This window comes from Thunnus maccoyii, chromosome 14 (assembly GCF_910596095.1).
Source record: "Thunnus maccoyii chromosome 14, fThuMac1.1, whole genome shotgun sequence".
Taxonomy (NCBI): Eukaryota; Metazoa; Chordata; class Actinopteri; order Scombriformes; family Scombridae; genus Thunnus; species Thunnus maccoyii.
In genome coordinates, this window is record NC_056546.1 from 29793436 (window position 1) to 29809989 (window position 16554).

A 16554-nucleotide genomic window follows, 5' to 3' on the forward strand; every position below is an offset into this window, starting at 1 on the left:
GTTTTTTGTCATGGCCACCAAACTCTTGCTTCAAATGATGTAAGTAATAATTTTGTACATTTCATAGAGTTGACGCTTACTTTGCAATATTATCTTAAACATCTCAAATCTATCAGGATTCTTGGGCTGGGCATGGCTGCAGCAAAGTAGCTATTTCTATCACAATATCATGGAATGTTTGTCTCCTCTCAACGTTAGGCATGGCATGGTTAACTGACTTAAGCCCTTTTAACACAAATTATTTTATTCCTTAAAATGATACCATGGCATTAAGACTTGTAAAAACTCTGTATACTCAGTGTTAGAATCTCCCATTAGGCTTCAGTGAATCATTTTAACAGTGCTAACAGAACGCTACTGGTGATAGACAGATGTAGTAACTGCTGTTCTTATAATATAACAGTATATTCAAAGTTCATGTACTGCCTTTAAAATGACAAAGATGCTACAAGTCCAAATGTCAAGGTATCCCTTCAACAGTTCACTTCAGTCTTCAGTCTAACCTTCTCATTGACCCCTGTTCCTTCTGAATTTGCATTGGTCAATAGGGTGACAAAGGAAGTATGGGAATTCCTGGAAGAATGGTGAGTGTTTGTGCATTAAGTGCACTATTGTAGTGGTTACATTCACATAACCTGGCCAATGACAGAGGCAACATATCAGTCCTTAAGCAAGGTAGAAATATAAAGGAAAGGCTGCCATGTCTTATTACCAGAACCAAATGTATTATTGACCTAATAAATGTTGTAAGTGCAGCATTTCAATTGTTGACCATTTATGATAGATCAGTTGTAAATTAGCACGGAACAGCTGACATTGTAACTTGATAACGCATTAAATTGTAATTTGTTAATTGTGGCATTACTATACAAATATGTAATGCAACTATAACCACTACTACACATACTGTAACCATATGTTATAATATGTATAATAGTAGTTTAATTAGCCACAACTTTTTAGTCTTTCTGCCAGCACATATTGTATCGCTGTACCACACTGTTTTATTTGTGCAGATATCCATTAATTACACAGTAATGACTGGAAATACCCCATCAGCATTTAACAAAGTTATAACACATTGATCTATCCATTTAGCATTTATAAGCTGTATATAAATATTTATATATAAATAATAATAAGTGATTGTTTTTGTAGGCAAAAACAAACATAAGTCAGCTTGAAGCCATCATCAGCGGCTTCAAGCTGAAATGTGTTGCCCACAATAAATAAGAAGACTGTTGATCTGTTAGTGCCAGTGTTCAGTGTGTACATTGTTTATAACACATCAGATATAAAGACATTTTAAGTGCTTATTAATGTACAGTATTTGTCAACAATTATAGTGTCTGCTTACAACTACATTAAAGTGTGTTATAAACCATGTGTTAACTGTTTGTATACTTCTTATAAATGCTAAATAAGGGGGCTGTTACCATAAAGTCAATATAGTTATGAATTGTGTAATTTTGTATCATCATACATCACCTGATTTTGCTATAGCAGCCAACAGTTCAATTCAAATGTGGGCAGTTTTATATCAAGTGAGTGAAAATATTAGTGTTAGCTTTAAGAAAACTTATGGTATTATTAGGTTCTATTGTCATGGTATGTATTATTAATAGCCAGTCCAATTGTGATACTGCACACATTTAAAAGCCTAGAATGGTGACAGAGGTCAGGGATAAGATGTAAGATAACAATGTAGAAAACATCCTCCATACAAATTCAACACAAACAACAACAATTACATTTGAATGTGACCTTACTGATGTTCATCTCACAGCTAACAGTTGTATATAATTTATTCTCTGGGCTTGTAGTTCTTTATGACAGCATGTGCTTTATGTCCTTTTCAGGCCACCCAGCCTGTAGTGTGTAGTGTATAGTATAACCACACACTGTATCACCAAATCTCTTTTACTTTGCTATTACTTCCAGTCATTGCTGTGCAGTTAATCTATAGCATTACCACACTTTACATATTCTTAGTTTTGAACATTTCTTTTGGATATGGCCATATTTCAAACAATCTCAACCTTGTCACATATGGATAATATTTAACACCGGATATTTTTTTTAACTTATATAACACTGTGGTCTCCATAACTTGCAGGCCTCTCACCCAGCAAAAGGATTTTCACAGCATAAAAACAAAGCTGATTTTTAATTGTACCACTGCCATTTTCATCTAACTTTACGCCCAGAATAGAGCTGTGTTTTCCTTATGCCCACTCTCAAAGGAAGTGAATTGTGAAATCACTGTGTTACAGTTTTAAGAGAGTCCATCTTGATGCTGCACTTACTACCCCTTAGGTTAAATGTTGCTCCTTTACCTTACACATAGCGATCCTTAGGCCTCAGTTTTCTTCAAACGAACTAGTTCATACAATATGATGTCCACAACACATCTAGAGGAAGTGTTTTTACCTGTTCCAAAGGACCACATCCACAGGTAAAAAGCCTGCCATCATTGTCTATTACTTGCGGCAGCGATTTTTCCCCATGAATTCTGTGTCCTCTGCATGTCACTAGTTTTAGTTTTTTTACACAAAAACCCAATAATGCATTAAAGAAATAAAAAATATTGTGCTGGTGAGATTTTAAAAATTCAAAAAGGGCGTATGAAGACTCACTAAAAAAGTAAAAAACTTACAGAAGGAAAAAGAAAAATATACCAATAAAATGTACAAATTGGGTTAATGACACAGATTTTCAGACGGTCTCTCTTCCAAAGAATTCACGTTGTTGGACTTGTTTGTACACTTAGAAGGTAATGCAGGTAGCTGTGTGAGCAATGACAGAACCCCTTTCAAAATGAGCGTTCATGTTGGATTGTCTGTTTCAGAGTTATAAAGTTAAAAAACTGATAGACTAATTGTCAGACTCCCAATTCTACTGTCGGAAAGGATGTTTCAGACACTGTTAGACAATCAGACAAGCACTTTGTTTGAGGCATACTGAGACCTTTAGCTTCCCCCTTACAGTACTTCTTTCAGTACCTCCCCATCACCAGCCCTGAGGATGCTGCATGCCCCAAACCCTCTCCATGTCTCTAACAATGGTTCCTCTCTCTCTTGTGTTTCTCTCCCCCCTTCACACTCTTTTGCATGTGACTGTGTCTGCTGTGACTGATCCCAGGGCTTAAAAGGACAAGCAGGGGTTAAGGTAAGTTTAGGAGCATGGGCCATTAGCAGGGTTTCACAAAAAATGTAACAATTTAGCACCAAACTACATTTTTTTCCTATAATTTACTGGCTTTGGTTTGGTGTTTTTGGTGACTTATGTTCAATCCAGTCTACTTGTATTAGCACAAGTTGGATGAGCCAGACAAACAGTGAAATAAAAATAGGTTATGACGATGCTAAGATGTGACTTAGTAGGTGAACAGTTCATTGTATTGTGTGTACAGGTAGTTTGTGATTTATATCAGGGACTGAGGTCTGTATTTTGAAACAGCACGAGGGTCACATTCTGTAAATGGTTTCCCACCCTGGTTGGATTACCTGAACTCTTTACACTATGAAACACAATAGTAACAATTTGTCACATAAGCGTCTGAAAGTTCTAATTTAAGACTCCCCAAAGAAAGTGGAGAGACATTTATAGGGGCCACAGCAGAGTACATGAGGAGATTCTCAAAGAGAACGTAGAATGAATATAGTTATATGTTGAGATAAATAAATTTTGTTACTGGTGTGTTGCGCAACAGTTAAATCTGAGTTCTCTGTCATGTTGAAGTTAGCATAAATATGAGCTGTCAGCTGGGAGAGAAAAGATTGATATCGGCCTCATGGTGGAAATTACATGTAAGACAAGTTTTACTGTAGGCTCTGATATCTCCCACTTGGCTTTATGAAATGCAAAAGTGTGTCAATAGAGACAATAAACATGCAATGAATCTGCCAATGTCAGCTGCACAGAGAAATAAAAATCAAGATGATCATTTTTATTCACCTCAGTGCAACCACCTCGACCCGCAGTTTGTTGAAGGTTGATTTTGAGTTTGTCTATGAACTCAAAGATTGCAAAGCTGCTTACAAGTAAAATTTTAAGATCCCCTCCAGACATGTTTTAAGACATAGACAAAGACTGCTTTGAATAATAATTTGTGTCTGATATGATTTTTAGACAAAAAAGTTAAATTGCCTCATTAAAAACACTTGAAATTACAAATTACTCCTTCTCCTTATTGAAAAATCCAGAATCTATCAATATGCAACAATTTTTCATTTCAAAAATTTAACTGCTGGACACTACTTAAGTGAAAAGTCCATTCTCAGTGTATTCTGCAAAGTGAAACTCAAACATCATAGTGGGGCAATAATAAGAAAAACAAGGCACCCTTTGGAGTTTTTGATCACTATTTGTTGTGTTTTTTGTTCTTGTACATGCGCACAAAGATACACATGCTTGTGCAACCACATACGTGCTGCAATAGACATTCCTATCAATGGCTTCACACTACTCCACTGATCTATTTATTTTCAGCTGCATTAATAAATATTTTTCATGTTAACATTGAGTAAATTGACTATGTATGTAGCTTATTGTGACTAACAGTCAGAGAATTATCTCCAACTGTGCAGCTTGCTCAGCTCTACGGGGCTTTGGTTTTCTGGCCAGCAAATTTATCAGCTTTTTTTCCAGCACTAGCTCCCGCCCAGCACCAAACAGCAAACAGAAAAAGTTATGGACTAGCGGGCGTAAGAAGCAGAATATCCAGTCGCTGAACAGCCAGATATTTTTCTCAAGATTCATATGTTGGCCAGAAACAGACTCCAATGGGTTGATGATGTTGCTCTGCTTGATATGTAAACAAGCAACTGCTTGCTAACATGTTTGTTGTGACAAGATTTTGTGTCCTCCATGTTCCACTTCCCTCAGGTGAGCAATAAAACAAAACATCTATGAATGCAGCTTTAACAAGACTCTTGTTTCACCCCAACATGTTACAAACTAATGTGTGTGCTGGATTTGAATCCTTTTCAAAACTGGCTCTCCACATTTGCAAAAGCAATCATAACGTTCCCTCCTATCAGCTCTATCAAAGCCAGAAATTGCAGACTTACAGATCTGTTCTCATCAAATACAACATGATTTGTGATGTGTAGGGCCAAATGTGCATGGAAAGGGGAAACACGCAGCACATTCTTGACTGTCATAGCACAATGACAAGTGTGGTTGTTAGCCAAGCATTTTTAATATGGTCAGTCAGCCAAAACAAAAGTAGTTTCAGCCTCTTGATCTACAGCCTGACTTGTGAGAGAACAAAAATAGTAACCTGACCACCAAGACGGTAAGCGGAGAACCAGACAATGTAGTGGTGGCTTTTTGGAGCCCTCTACAGCTCTGCATCCAAAATAATCTGTTGGCTTCTTTTTTATTTCGAGGCAGGGAACATACTGTAATAGTGTGATCAGGATTTGTCCCATATGTGGTTAGTCTCTTACAGTAGCTGCCAGGACAGAGAGGATGAAGAAATGTATGAATTATACACAGCAGACTTGGCTGTAGATCATCTCTTAAAAGGAAGCATCATCCCCAGGAAAGCAAGAGCAAGGCAGGCACAAAGAGAATAAGTGAAGACGAGCTTTTCCAGAACACTGCTCTCTGCAAACAAATGGCTTCTGTGGCTTTTGTGGGAGGGTGTTTGGGGCAAGTAACTGGCAAATGGAGCCAGGCTGAGAGAAAAAACAGAAAGATATGATGGATTGGTTTTGCAAAGAAAAGAGAACCACAGCAGATGGACACAGAACTCTTTATGGGCTCGAGAAAATTTCACTTTCAAGGAAATGAGATCTACATAGTTGTGTCTGCTTGCAATTCCACAGCAATTGGTTTTATTTGAGTGTATTTGCTCTGAGTGGGTCCTGGTTTAGTTGTGATTCTAACTTTGCCTTGGTACCTTGACCCCTTACAACCAAAGTAATCCAATCTCTGTATGAGTATATCTGTAGATCTTCACTTGTCTAATCTACTAAAGCTGTAGAAAACCAAGGAAGTAACTGAAAACTGCTTCAGATGACATAAACACTCTTTTTCCATCATTACCTTTGCCTTTTGGCCCTCGAGTGATACATCTGCCATCAAACCAAGAGTGAGAAAACAAATACTTGGCCTTCTAAAGTAGACATTTGTTCAGAAATATTTAGAATCACCTTTGTGTTTGATGGATGACTGGGACAATCAGGTATGTCCTTGTGATTGGGTTTCTCTTCAGGAGGAGAAAAGCTAATTAGGGAAAGTGCTGGAAACCTGAGTTGGGCCAGTCTGGCCACAGTGGTTTGTGGGATTGTGCAAGGAGGGTCAGTGGGGCTGTGCACTATACAAATCAACCAGTTTGTGCCAGAGCCAGAGTGCAGAGGAGCTCCATCATTTGTACACCGGCACTGCTGACCTTTTGAGTCACACTGTCGAGTTATGAAGTACAGTCCTGAATACAGATCCCTGATAACTGTGATGAAAGTGTTCATTTCAACACTTAAGGCCCTGTCACACCAGCATTGAAATTTCAGATCGAAATAAACAAATGTCAGTATGATCACTGCAATCAGCAGATATGTTCTTGAGCCAAAGTAATTCCATGTGAATCTTTTACATAGAGTTCAACTTTGGGGAACTTTGACCCATGAATTTGCACTGTTGATCAACCGCAAGCTGACATGAGCATCTAAAACAGAGAAAGCTAGCCTATTAGCTGCGTCACACCATCTACTTTTATATAACTTCTGCTGGAGCAGACAGCACTGGAGACAAGAGTCTATAGTACAAATACATCTCTTGAACAATGTTTTTAAAAGGGGCACTCCAACTATTTAGTAGTCTATTTACATATAGTTGTGGGATTTGTGAGAGACAGACTAAAAAAGAATGGTCAGAATTTATGCTAAGCAGATGCTAAGGTATCCTGACATTTAGGGTATATGGGTAAAGCTACAAAAATGCTGGATCCTACATTTCTCATAATGCAACTTGATAGCAACTTTTTAAGACCCCTGAGCCTGGTAAATTCCCACATCTCTCAAACTCCACATCCAGTTTGTAAGTCAGGATTTCCGTTTAGCAAATTCTGGTATAAATGTGTAGTCTTCAAGTCCAAGCTGAGATAACCCAGTTATTTTCTCAGACTGTGGAAAGCTCCCTCTGCAGCCACAGAAGACATTATACAACTGTTTTAGTCGAGCTCCTCGTGACGAGCAAACTGACTTTGATGTGTAACAGACCCTTCAAATTTCTTGTTGGGTTAGTGTCTTACCTAGCTGGCAATTGCTAACTGACAACTAGCAAGCCACCTTGCTAGCATCCACCTCCTGGCGTGTTCCTGGCTGGCTAGCTACAGTATTTAAAAAATGCATTAGTGTGCAGAATTTCTCTCATAATATCTGTAGAGGTGGCTGGGAAAGTAAGTGGAATCCCCTCTCTATCTTATCTCTTAGTTATGTTTTCTCCTTGTCTTTCCATCTGTCCACAGGGAGCACCAGGCGAACCAGGTCTGTCTATCATCGGACCAAGAGGACCTCCTGTAAGTGTCTTCAACTCTCCCTACACCTAATAAACCTCTTATCTTGAGTCACTGCTGCCTGCCTGAAAGCCAAGTCTTATTATTAGCTACCATTTTACAATAGAAGACTTCTGCTTCACACATCAAGCTCTCAGACACAAAGAGACCTTACAGTTCTAAACAATCGGAGAGACAATGGGGTCATTGTTAGTTATCCAGACACCAGGTCTTAATGGGACCCCTTGTTATGACCCAAATTCTTAAGAGGCCAAATGAACTTCATGTTTCTTTGTCTTCTCCTTTTTCAGTTTTCAGGAAGACATAAGTTGCATACATGCCTTAAAAAACAAACTTTTTCCTAGTTTACCTTTTGTTCCACTTCAGATGGCATAACCAAGAGTCTAGCAAACTTAAGTGGAACAGACATCTGTTTTTGTAATTGATGGTTATTACAATCTATACTTGTGTGTGCCCACTCCTCCTGGATGGTAATAGGCATTTCTAATAAATAACAGGCTGTGCAGGAAGCTCTGCACAGTAGGAGCCAAGTCCAGAACCTAGAGGGCCAGTCAGTCAGAAACACTTAGAGGGTAGTTTACCGCAGCAGGTGAGATCAACATGAGAGACTCCAGTCGTGACCTTAGATGGAACAAGGGAGCTAATTCAACAGAGAGGTGAGGAGAACGAGAGGAAATGACAGCTTAGGTGAGCAAAGTGCCTCCACTTCTTTGCCACATTGTCATTTCATCGAGTTTGATGGATGAGTGCAGAGATATTTTCCGCTGCGAGAAAGGTTTTCAACTTTACAACTTGACGACAGATTCCAAAGAAGTGATTGTTTTTAGACATACAGTATCCATATGATGATTTGTAGCACATACACAATGATTTATTAAATACACACATGAAACAATTTTAGAAGAAATAATACTCGTTTCCATATTTTAGCTGAAAAATGGATTTTCCATGCCAGTATGAAATCTCATAGTGTCTGTGACCATGAAAGGTGGATATAGTATTTTTCAAAAACAAAAATCTTAAGTGGAACTCATGGTCCATTTACTAGCTTTTTCTAGAGCTTTCAACTGCATTTTAGTCTTCATCAGTGGATGTATCTTTAGAATATTCCACAGCATTTTTTGGACTTTTCATCCATGTTGACTTAAATCTTGACCTTAGAAATTGTATTCTGCCAAAAAAAACTTAAGTCTCATACTCCATTTACTAGTTTTTTTTACAGAGCTTTCAGCTGCATCATTGAAGACCATGAGATTGAAAGCCTTGTGAAAAGACAGTAGACATTGCAGACATGGCTTTTTTTTGTCAAATTATAAATTCTCATTGTATAAAAAACTATGAAGCCTTATCCTGTTTTCCCAAAACAAACCAAAACATCCCTGGAAAGAGAAACCTTTCAAAGCCTCATGTAACTACCTCTGGTCCCAGACATACAATCTGTTTCAATAGTCATTAGTCATTCTAATTTTCTTTTTCGACATCTTTATTCTCCCTTCACTCTTTTTCCCGCGGATATTAAATGTCCTGTACCAGTACAAGAGGCAGGGTAAGAAAGCTCAAACAGACCTCCATCTCGAGTGTTATTGACATATACTCATTGAGCTCTTTCACCTTCGTCCATCGCTGTTAGATTAGAGCTCTTGGTCTTTTTCTTTTTTCAGTGTTGCATTCAGTGTCTAATTTCCTCCTGTGTAGAGAACACACTCACACACACTCTTGTTCAAGTATTCCCTTGAGTCTTCAGTATCACTCCTTATGTCAAAATCAATTACAATTATAACCAAATACCTCCATGCAGTGGAGGGATTGGGGAGGAGAGTTGTATCTTCTTACACAGACCTTCTTCCAGCAGTTTTTCATGTCAGTCTGTGGTACAATGAAGACACTGATTGTTTTTCTGTTTTCTCTTAAGGGACAACCTGGAACAAGAGGATTTCCAGGCTTTCCAGTAAGTCTTGGCCATGCTGTTTATGTAGTTGATACAGTAAATGATTCTTAAAGCTTTAGATTTTAGAAGTGGAACTGTAATAAGTAATTGTCATACTTAACAATAAAGTACACAAAAATCCTGAGTTCAATAGTAAATCAGGAAAAAGGCTACAAGCTTCCCTAAGACTGACATGTCTGCAGTTCCTGCTCAATCAATAATGATGAGTTACTTGAGGTTAAATATCATTTTAATGAACAACTGTGTTCTGCTGAAGATATCTGTGAATCTTCATATTGGCCACTCTGTCAATAAGTTACCTTTTATGATTTTAGTTCTTATTTTGACTCAAGATATTTGATGTGCAAGTTAGCTAACTTGTCTACTAGAAATTAGAGGCAATGCTAACATGTTGTTCAGGGTCATAAGGTGAGACTTTGTAGCTTTTGAAAGGAGAAATAACATTCCTCTTCTTACAGATGAAAAGTTGAATTCATGGACAACAAACCCCACTCTTGCTCAGCTCAATACATTGTCCACGTTCAGTCCAGGGTTTTGCTGCAGCTTTTCTTGGTGTCGCATGAGCAGTAGCTTATGGTGGCTGACATTGCATAATGTTGGCAAACTTCAGATAGATATTGCTGTATATAACATTACTTTATGATTCATCTCATACTTGTGTAGGAAACAAATATTCGTATAAAACTCATTATTTGTGCTTTGCTGAATAATGTATTTGTATTCGGGCACACCCCTACACCACAGTGTGGCCACAGTAGCTGCTGTTCAGTGAAAGCTACATAGTCTTGCTTCAACAATAGAGTTGCAAAGTTTAAGGAGTTGTTTGGGGCACCCCTGTTTACGGACGTAAAAAATCACATTCTATTCATTTTTCCCATAGACAATGTCACAGTTTGAGCACTTCTACAGCTTGGATCGGTGTAAAACTCTCCCAGTTAAATCATAGAGCAACATTAGAAAATGTCTGGTTCTTGGATAAATAGTCAAAGTTACAACACTGTGTGCATAAATTGCAACAAGAAACATTCAATCACAGAGCTTAAAATTCTATCACAATCTTTTCTGGATAACTGTTTTTAGCCAATATTTGCACACACCCACTGTTCTTTTTGTTGGAGCCATACAGTATTTTGCTGCAGAAATTTGTGATGCAATTGCTGATTTCTACATATACTCAAACATCTCTTCTTCTTTTATCCTAGGGTCCAATTGGGTTGGATGGCAAGGCTGTGAGTTTAACCAAGTTCCTGTCAAAAAGTGAAATAACTGAGTAATTGAGTGCTTTTTCAGTGCCCAGAACCCAGCACCCTATGATGATAATGGGCATAATTAAGCTAAGAATGATTATGGTCATTATTGTAATAAAATCTCTATTAGTGTCATTACTGTTATTATAGGTTGGGGTTAAACATGCTATGGAAATCTGTAAGGTGTTTTTCAGAGGAAATCAAGTGGAGGTATCTGTTTATATTGATTCAATTATTTTACCACCTGCACTGACTGTTTTAATATTCACACAGGGACAGAATGGGCCAAAGGGAGACGTGGTAAGCATTCCTTAAATTTGTCATAAACTGAGTTGAGCCGTAATACAACTACCACTGGTACAACATTCATTTGAGGCCATAAAACCTTGGATATACATTTTCGGCATGTTAAATGAAATTTACAACAACAAGCCAAAGCAAATATGATAAAATTGCGTTGAACCTTGTTTTGCTGTTAAGGTCACTTTAACTGCCTGTTTATTTTGTACCCACAAAGTTATAAGAAAAACAGAGTAGGTGCCTGATTTATGCACCACAGTAATGGGCTAACAGTGAGCTCCATGCAGTGGGGAAAAGATCTAGACAGATGTGAGCTTTTAACCGCAATCTGGCTTTCAGTCAGGGTTAGTAGGTAAAAATCTGACTAACTGAAATGGGCATTTTAGACTGTACTTACTGAGGCTTGAGAACATTTAATGCCACAAGCATTTTTATCAACATGAACATTCAATATTCACAAATAATATGATTTTCTATCAGCCATGCAATGAACATCATGCAGGTGTAAAAGCAGGACTAGATTTTTTAAATCATCCATTTCAGTATCGTTGGTGACTAATGATCTGAAGACCACTTACTCTGGCTAGTGCTCCACTGTTATGGAGCCAAAGAAAGTATGTGGATATCCAGTTTCCACAGGTTATTTAACTGGTTCATATCAATCCTGTATGAGGTTAGTGGCCTCAGGAAGAGACACAATTACAAGTTAAAACCAGCCCAGTATCTTTACAAGAATTACATCCATCACATCATGATTTACTTCAAATGCCAAAGCAAGAATTCAAAAAAGGTTAGCACTGATAAAAACAAAGAAAAAAAATGCAATTCAGGGTTTTGTAGAATTGTCCAAAATCGACAAGAATGTCGATTTTGGACACTGTGACTGCTGGTAATTTTTCTAACTAATTTTCACGACCTTCTTGGATTTTTTCCACCTATAATACAAAATTTGAAGATAAAAGAGCTCTGTTCCACTTGAATGATGTTGTGGTCATTTCAGCATTGTCCAGCCTTGGCTGACTGTCTGGTTTTTATCACACTCAATGCTGATTTTTTGTAGCTTCTCACATGCGTCTGTTTGAAAATCATTATTCTCAGTCAGACAGGGGGGAAGTCATCATGCCTGGGTTTGTTTTTCGAAGCAGTTTGACTTGTGCTTACAGTGTCCAGCTCCAGTGAACTCCATGCCAGTACAAATGGCAGAATTTCCAGGAGGCCAAGTGGGGTTGGATACTGTTGAAATGTTGAATGTTGATTAATGGCCCCATAATGAGACCTTGTTTCTGAGTCTCCTTCCAGATGAATGTCAGGGAGTATTGAAAAGGGCTTTGAGGGGTTGTCTGGTAAATGTATAGAGATGCTTTTGCCTTCACAAAGTGGCTTTGGAGCTGCTGAGCCTGTGGGGTCACCAGCATGGGGTGAACTAGATGTGTCCTACTGGGCCCTCTCCCTGAGTTCATTAATCAACAAGTTGCTGCGCTCTGACAGCTACTGACTGGGCACACCCCAGGGCCTGATGGGAAGTCAAACTGAATGGCTTCATCCATAATAAGTAATTAGAATAGACTCTAGATGATAGATAGAGGATAGGAGCTAATTCATCAGTTTGATTGATACATTGACATGTTTTCTCATTTCAATCATGTTACTGGGAGGAATTTATGTTCAGTCCAGTTGGACTCTGTTATGCTGCATGTCACTGCCTAAACCCACTTCAAGACTGTCTGTTGCTGTTGTTTTTCAGGGTCAGCGTGGTCCTAAAGGACTGCCAGTAAGTGTCTGAAGTCTGATATCAGTCCTGACATAATAGCCTGCTAATCTTTTAAGATAACTGTTTAACCACTTAATGTGTCCCATTCACCTATGTTGTTTTTCCTTTTAGGGGGAACCAGGGCCCAAAGGGGAGAAGGTGAGATATTGTTACAAAAGTTTTACAACTTGTCAATTGGTCAGTGACTAACAGACTTTACAATTTAGTAGCTAGCAGTGGTGGACAAAATATTTAGAAATTTTACTTACAATGATCTGTTCACCTGTATTACAAAAAACATATATTTCTCTCTTAACTTTGTGGTATTTAGCCATGCAAATACCACTAGAGGCAACTGACTTATTGAGGAAAAGTAGCAAAACCACTGCATTAAAAATACTGCTCTAATCAATATTTTTTTATATTAAAAAACAAATTACTACTTTTAACATGAAAGTTGTCACTTGTAAAGCCACAGAAATTATCACAAACTCTGCAGTTCCTCTCGGCTCTGTGGAGCATTAGCCTCTTTCACCTCATTGTTTTGGTGTTATGGCCCACAACTTTACTGTTTTGGTTCACTCTCACAGCTCTCATCAACCTGGTTTCCAGCATAGTGTTTGCTGGACAGTTTGCCATATCAGCTGGAAACCGCTTATAGTTATCGGATGATTATTATAACCGAATTTTTTTCTTTTTCTTTATCTCTTATGCAGATTACCATCTAATTGACATTTGTATATTTATTACATGAATATAAAGTAATGAAACATGCAGCTTCGCTATTTACTGAATTTTATTGACTTTCAGAATACAGAACGGCTGTTTCAAACGGTTGTTGTTTTGCTGCTGCAGCTTGTTGGTTTGTTTTTGGCAGTGTGTCATAAGCATTAAGGAGACTATGTTTTTTAAGACAAAGACATTCTTTTCCCATCATGATTTCAATGTGCTTACAGCACCAGCCTCAGGCAACCAGCCCGAAGCAGACAGGTTGTGCGTTAGGCTGCGGGGGTGGGGTAATGCAGTGGCCAACCACAGCCGGTGGTCAGACTGATTAGAGCTGTAACCCTGCTGTAATGGAGGACAAAAACATTACTAAGAAGAGGGGGTGACCTTTTTCTTACTTTGATAACATTAAAAGTACAGTTAGGCTTTGCTGCTGGCTTCCCAACTCATTTTAAAAGAGATGAGACACAGAGAGAGAGAGAGAGAGAGAGAGAAGCAGTGGTCGAGCGAGCTAGAGTGTGGATGAGGAGAGTGAGCAGTTGTAGTGAGAAAGCCAGTGAATGAGACAAAGAAAACATTTACTGTCTGATTGTTTCACGGAGGTTACAAATAAACATGCCTACAACCACCTCCACACAAACCAGCGGAGGTACTGCAATGCCTGATAATGGTGCTGTAGCCGCTAAGTACATATCATACGTGTGTCATGGGAGCAAAATAGAATTACCATAGTTTTAAATTTTTTTACATATGTTTTCATGTATGAAAAGACCCAAATTGAACACTGTAAGCAGACTACTTGATTACTATAAGCAAATTATTTAAACAGCATTTGTATAGGAATGATTCTGTCTCAATTTTTTTAATCCATATAAGCGGTTGATCACTGTAACTGTGATCACTATAAGCGGTTTCCACTGTATGTCAGTCTTGTGTTTGAAGATTGTTTCTGCTGCCCCCAAGTGGTCAAAAATCAGTTATTGCAATTGGCCTATAGACTATGAAGCATGTTAGACTATTTCTTGCAGCTGTTACAGTAACATTTATAAAATAATTATGAGCTTTAATTTTATTTGATTTGATTTATTGATTGGGACAGTGTGCAGTTTTAAACATTAAAGATGCACTGCACCGGAGTTAGCACGAAGCTAATTTGCATCCGTAGTCCCCTACAATCAAAACATACTACAGCACAACAACAAACAGTACATAGCAAAAAAAAAAACAAAAAAAAAAAAAAACAAACAAAAAACCCCCAAGACAAAACAACAAAAAAACAACAAAACAAAACAAAGAAACCCCACATAGAACACACCATACAAAATACAAAATACAAAGCTACACACAACGTCAATTGACAATGTCAATTAGAAATAATTAATAAATTAATAAAACACTGACTGAACTTGACCACCGCATTTGCAGTAATATTTTAATCAATTCTTTAAAATTTAATTCAATAAGTAGCGCAATATTTTCACTCTCAGCGATGTGATGTCGAGTTCATGCCTTGTCCTTGGGTGAGGCAGCATAAATCACTATGAGGGGGATACATTTTTGTCCCCACTGGAGATAAAAATAATTCAGCAGAGGGAGGGATATATAGACCAGAGGAGGGGGGGGGGGGGATCCCCTGCCCCTGCCCCTGCCCCTGCCTCTGCAAATTGCACCCTAGTTATACCCTTCCTGCCTGGTAAACACCCACATCTTTCAAACTCCATGTCTCCAGTTTATAATGCTGGTATTCTGTGATGAATTTGTAGTCTATAAGCCCAAATTTAAGTATTCCTGATGACATCACAATGACATCATCAGAGTCATTTTCTCAGACAAAACTGTTTTCACAGGCTGAGTATTTGTTAGGTGTAAAATCAGCAGAGTTAATCTTTTGTTTCAAACTCTGTGATTCTAATTAATGTAGAAATATTTGAGAAACTACTACTTGTTGTCTTTTTTTTCTGATTAAACTTTTTGTGTTCCCTCCAGGGTGTCTGTGGAGACTACACACATCGGGTAAGAAAACATCATCTTGGAACTAAATGTTTCTCATTACAATTCCAGAAAAAGTTACCACTTAATTATCAATGTCTATGCTAACATGTAGAAATGATTTGAATCTGCTACACTGTTGCCATATTGTATTATAAGTGAACCCATACTGTTTATCCTACAACTATTAACAACATTATCTCTCACAGGCTCACATGTGTAGTTGTGTAATGTTAGAGTAGAAAAGTGAAGTTGGAAGAGGAAAAACTATTGCAGAAGCTGGACAGACAAATAACGGGTAGCACATGGGAAGAGCTCTGCAGTTCTTTGGCCTACCGTCTCTTGGGTTTGGCTAGTTGAGAGAAAACAAGGCAATTACCAGCAGTCTGCTGGAGCATACAGATGTGATAAGAGCCTGTGTGTGGGGGTGCCAAGAATAAGAGTCTCCTGTGTATAGGGGGATTTTTCAGATAGCTAAGTCCATTTCCAGCATAATTCAACCTTTCAGTTATTAAACTGCTCCTGTTAAGATGATCAAAGTTTTGCTACATTGTTTAAGAGCTGCTCAGAATAACATGGCAGTGCATGCTGAAATGGTTTTATGAGTTGCTATCGATAAGGCATCAGGCTGTGATATACATCTCTGGACAGCAAATGCTTGAGGCTAGATAAAGTTCAGAATGGGGCGTTCAGAGGAAGAAGTACCCAGATAGGATTTTGGGTTTGATGTTTTTAGCCTGCAAGGGAAATCAGCCACCCCCCACCCCCCTCTAACAAGCTGTATGTCTGTTGAATTTGTTTTTCATACACTTTCCAGAGCCCCCTGCAGCATTCTGTATGGGAGGTCCATCCCTGCTGTCTGCTCACACTCCAGGCCTCAATCCTTTAGTGAGACCCATGGGGTTGGGGGGTTAGGTGGAGGTAAAATGTTCAGTGTTGAGAGAGAAGTGTGAGAGTTTGCCTCTTAGGACAAAGCCAGTAACAGCAAGTATTTCCTGTGTCTTTGTGTAATTGTGTATTTCTGAAGCAGCCTCATGGTTAAAATTAAAGCATCTTAAGTTAGATTTCACAA

General features: G+C 38.3%; 1 protein-coding gene across 2 annotated transcripts in view; it reads left to right on the top strand.

Annotated features, from left to right (window-relative positions):
* The window catches only part of col13a1 (collagen, type XIII, alpha 1), a 141710-nt gene that overhangs the window by 79635 nt on the left and 45521 nt on the right, over positions 1 to 16554 (top strand). For both annotated transcript variants that reach the window (XM_042432580.1, XM_042432579.1), the window contains exons 5-13: positions 549 to 584; positions 3142 to 3168; positions 7475 to 7525; positions 9435 to 9470; positions 10673 to 10699; positions 10991 to 11017; positions 12762 to 12788; positions 12900 to 12926; positions 15480 to 15506. In XM_042432580.1, the coding sequence (XP_042288514.1) occupies positions 549 to 584; positions 3142 to 3168; positions 7475 to 7525; positions 9435 to 9470; positions 10673 to 10699; positions 10991 to 11017; positions 12762 to 12788; positions 12900 to 12926; positions 15480 to 15506 (285 nt within the window). The remainder of the gene's footprint in view (positions 1 to 548; positions 585 to 3141; positions 3169 to 7474; positions 7526 to 9434; positions 9471 to 10672; positions 10700 to 10990; positions 11018 to 12761; positions 12789 to 12899; positions 12927 to 15479; positions 15507 to 16554) is intronic.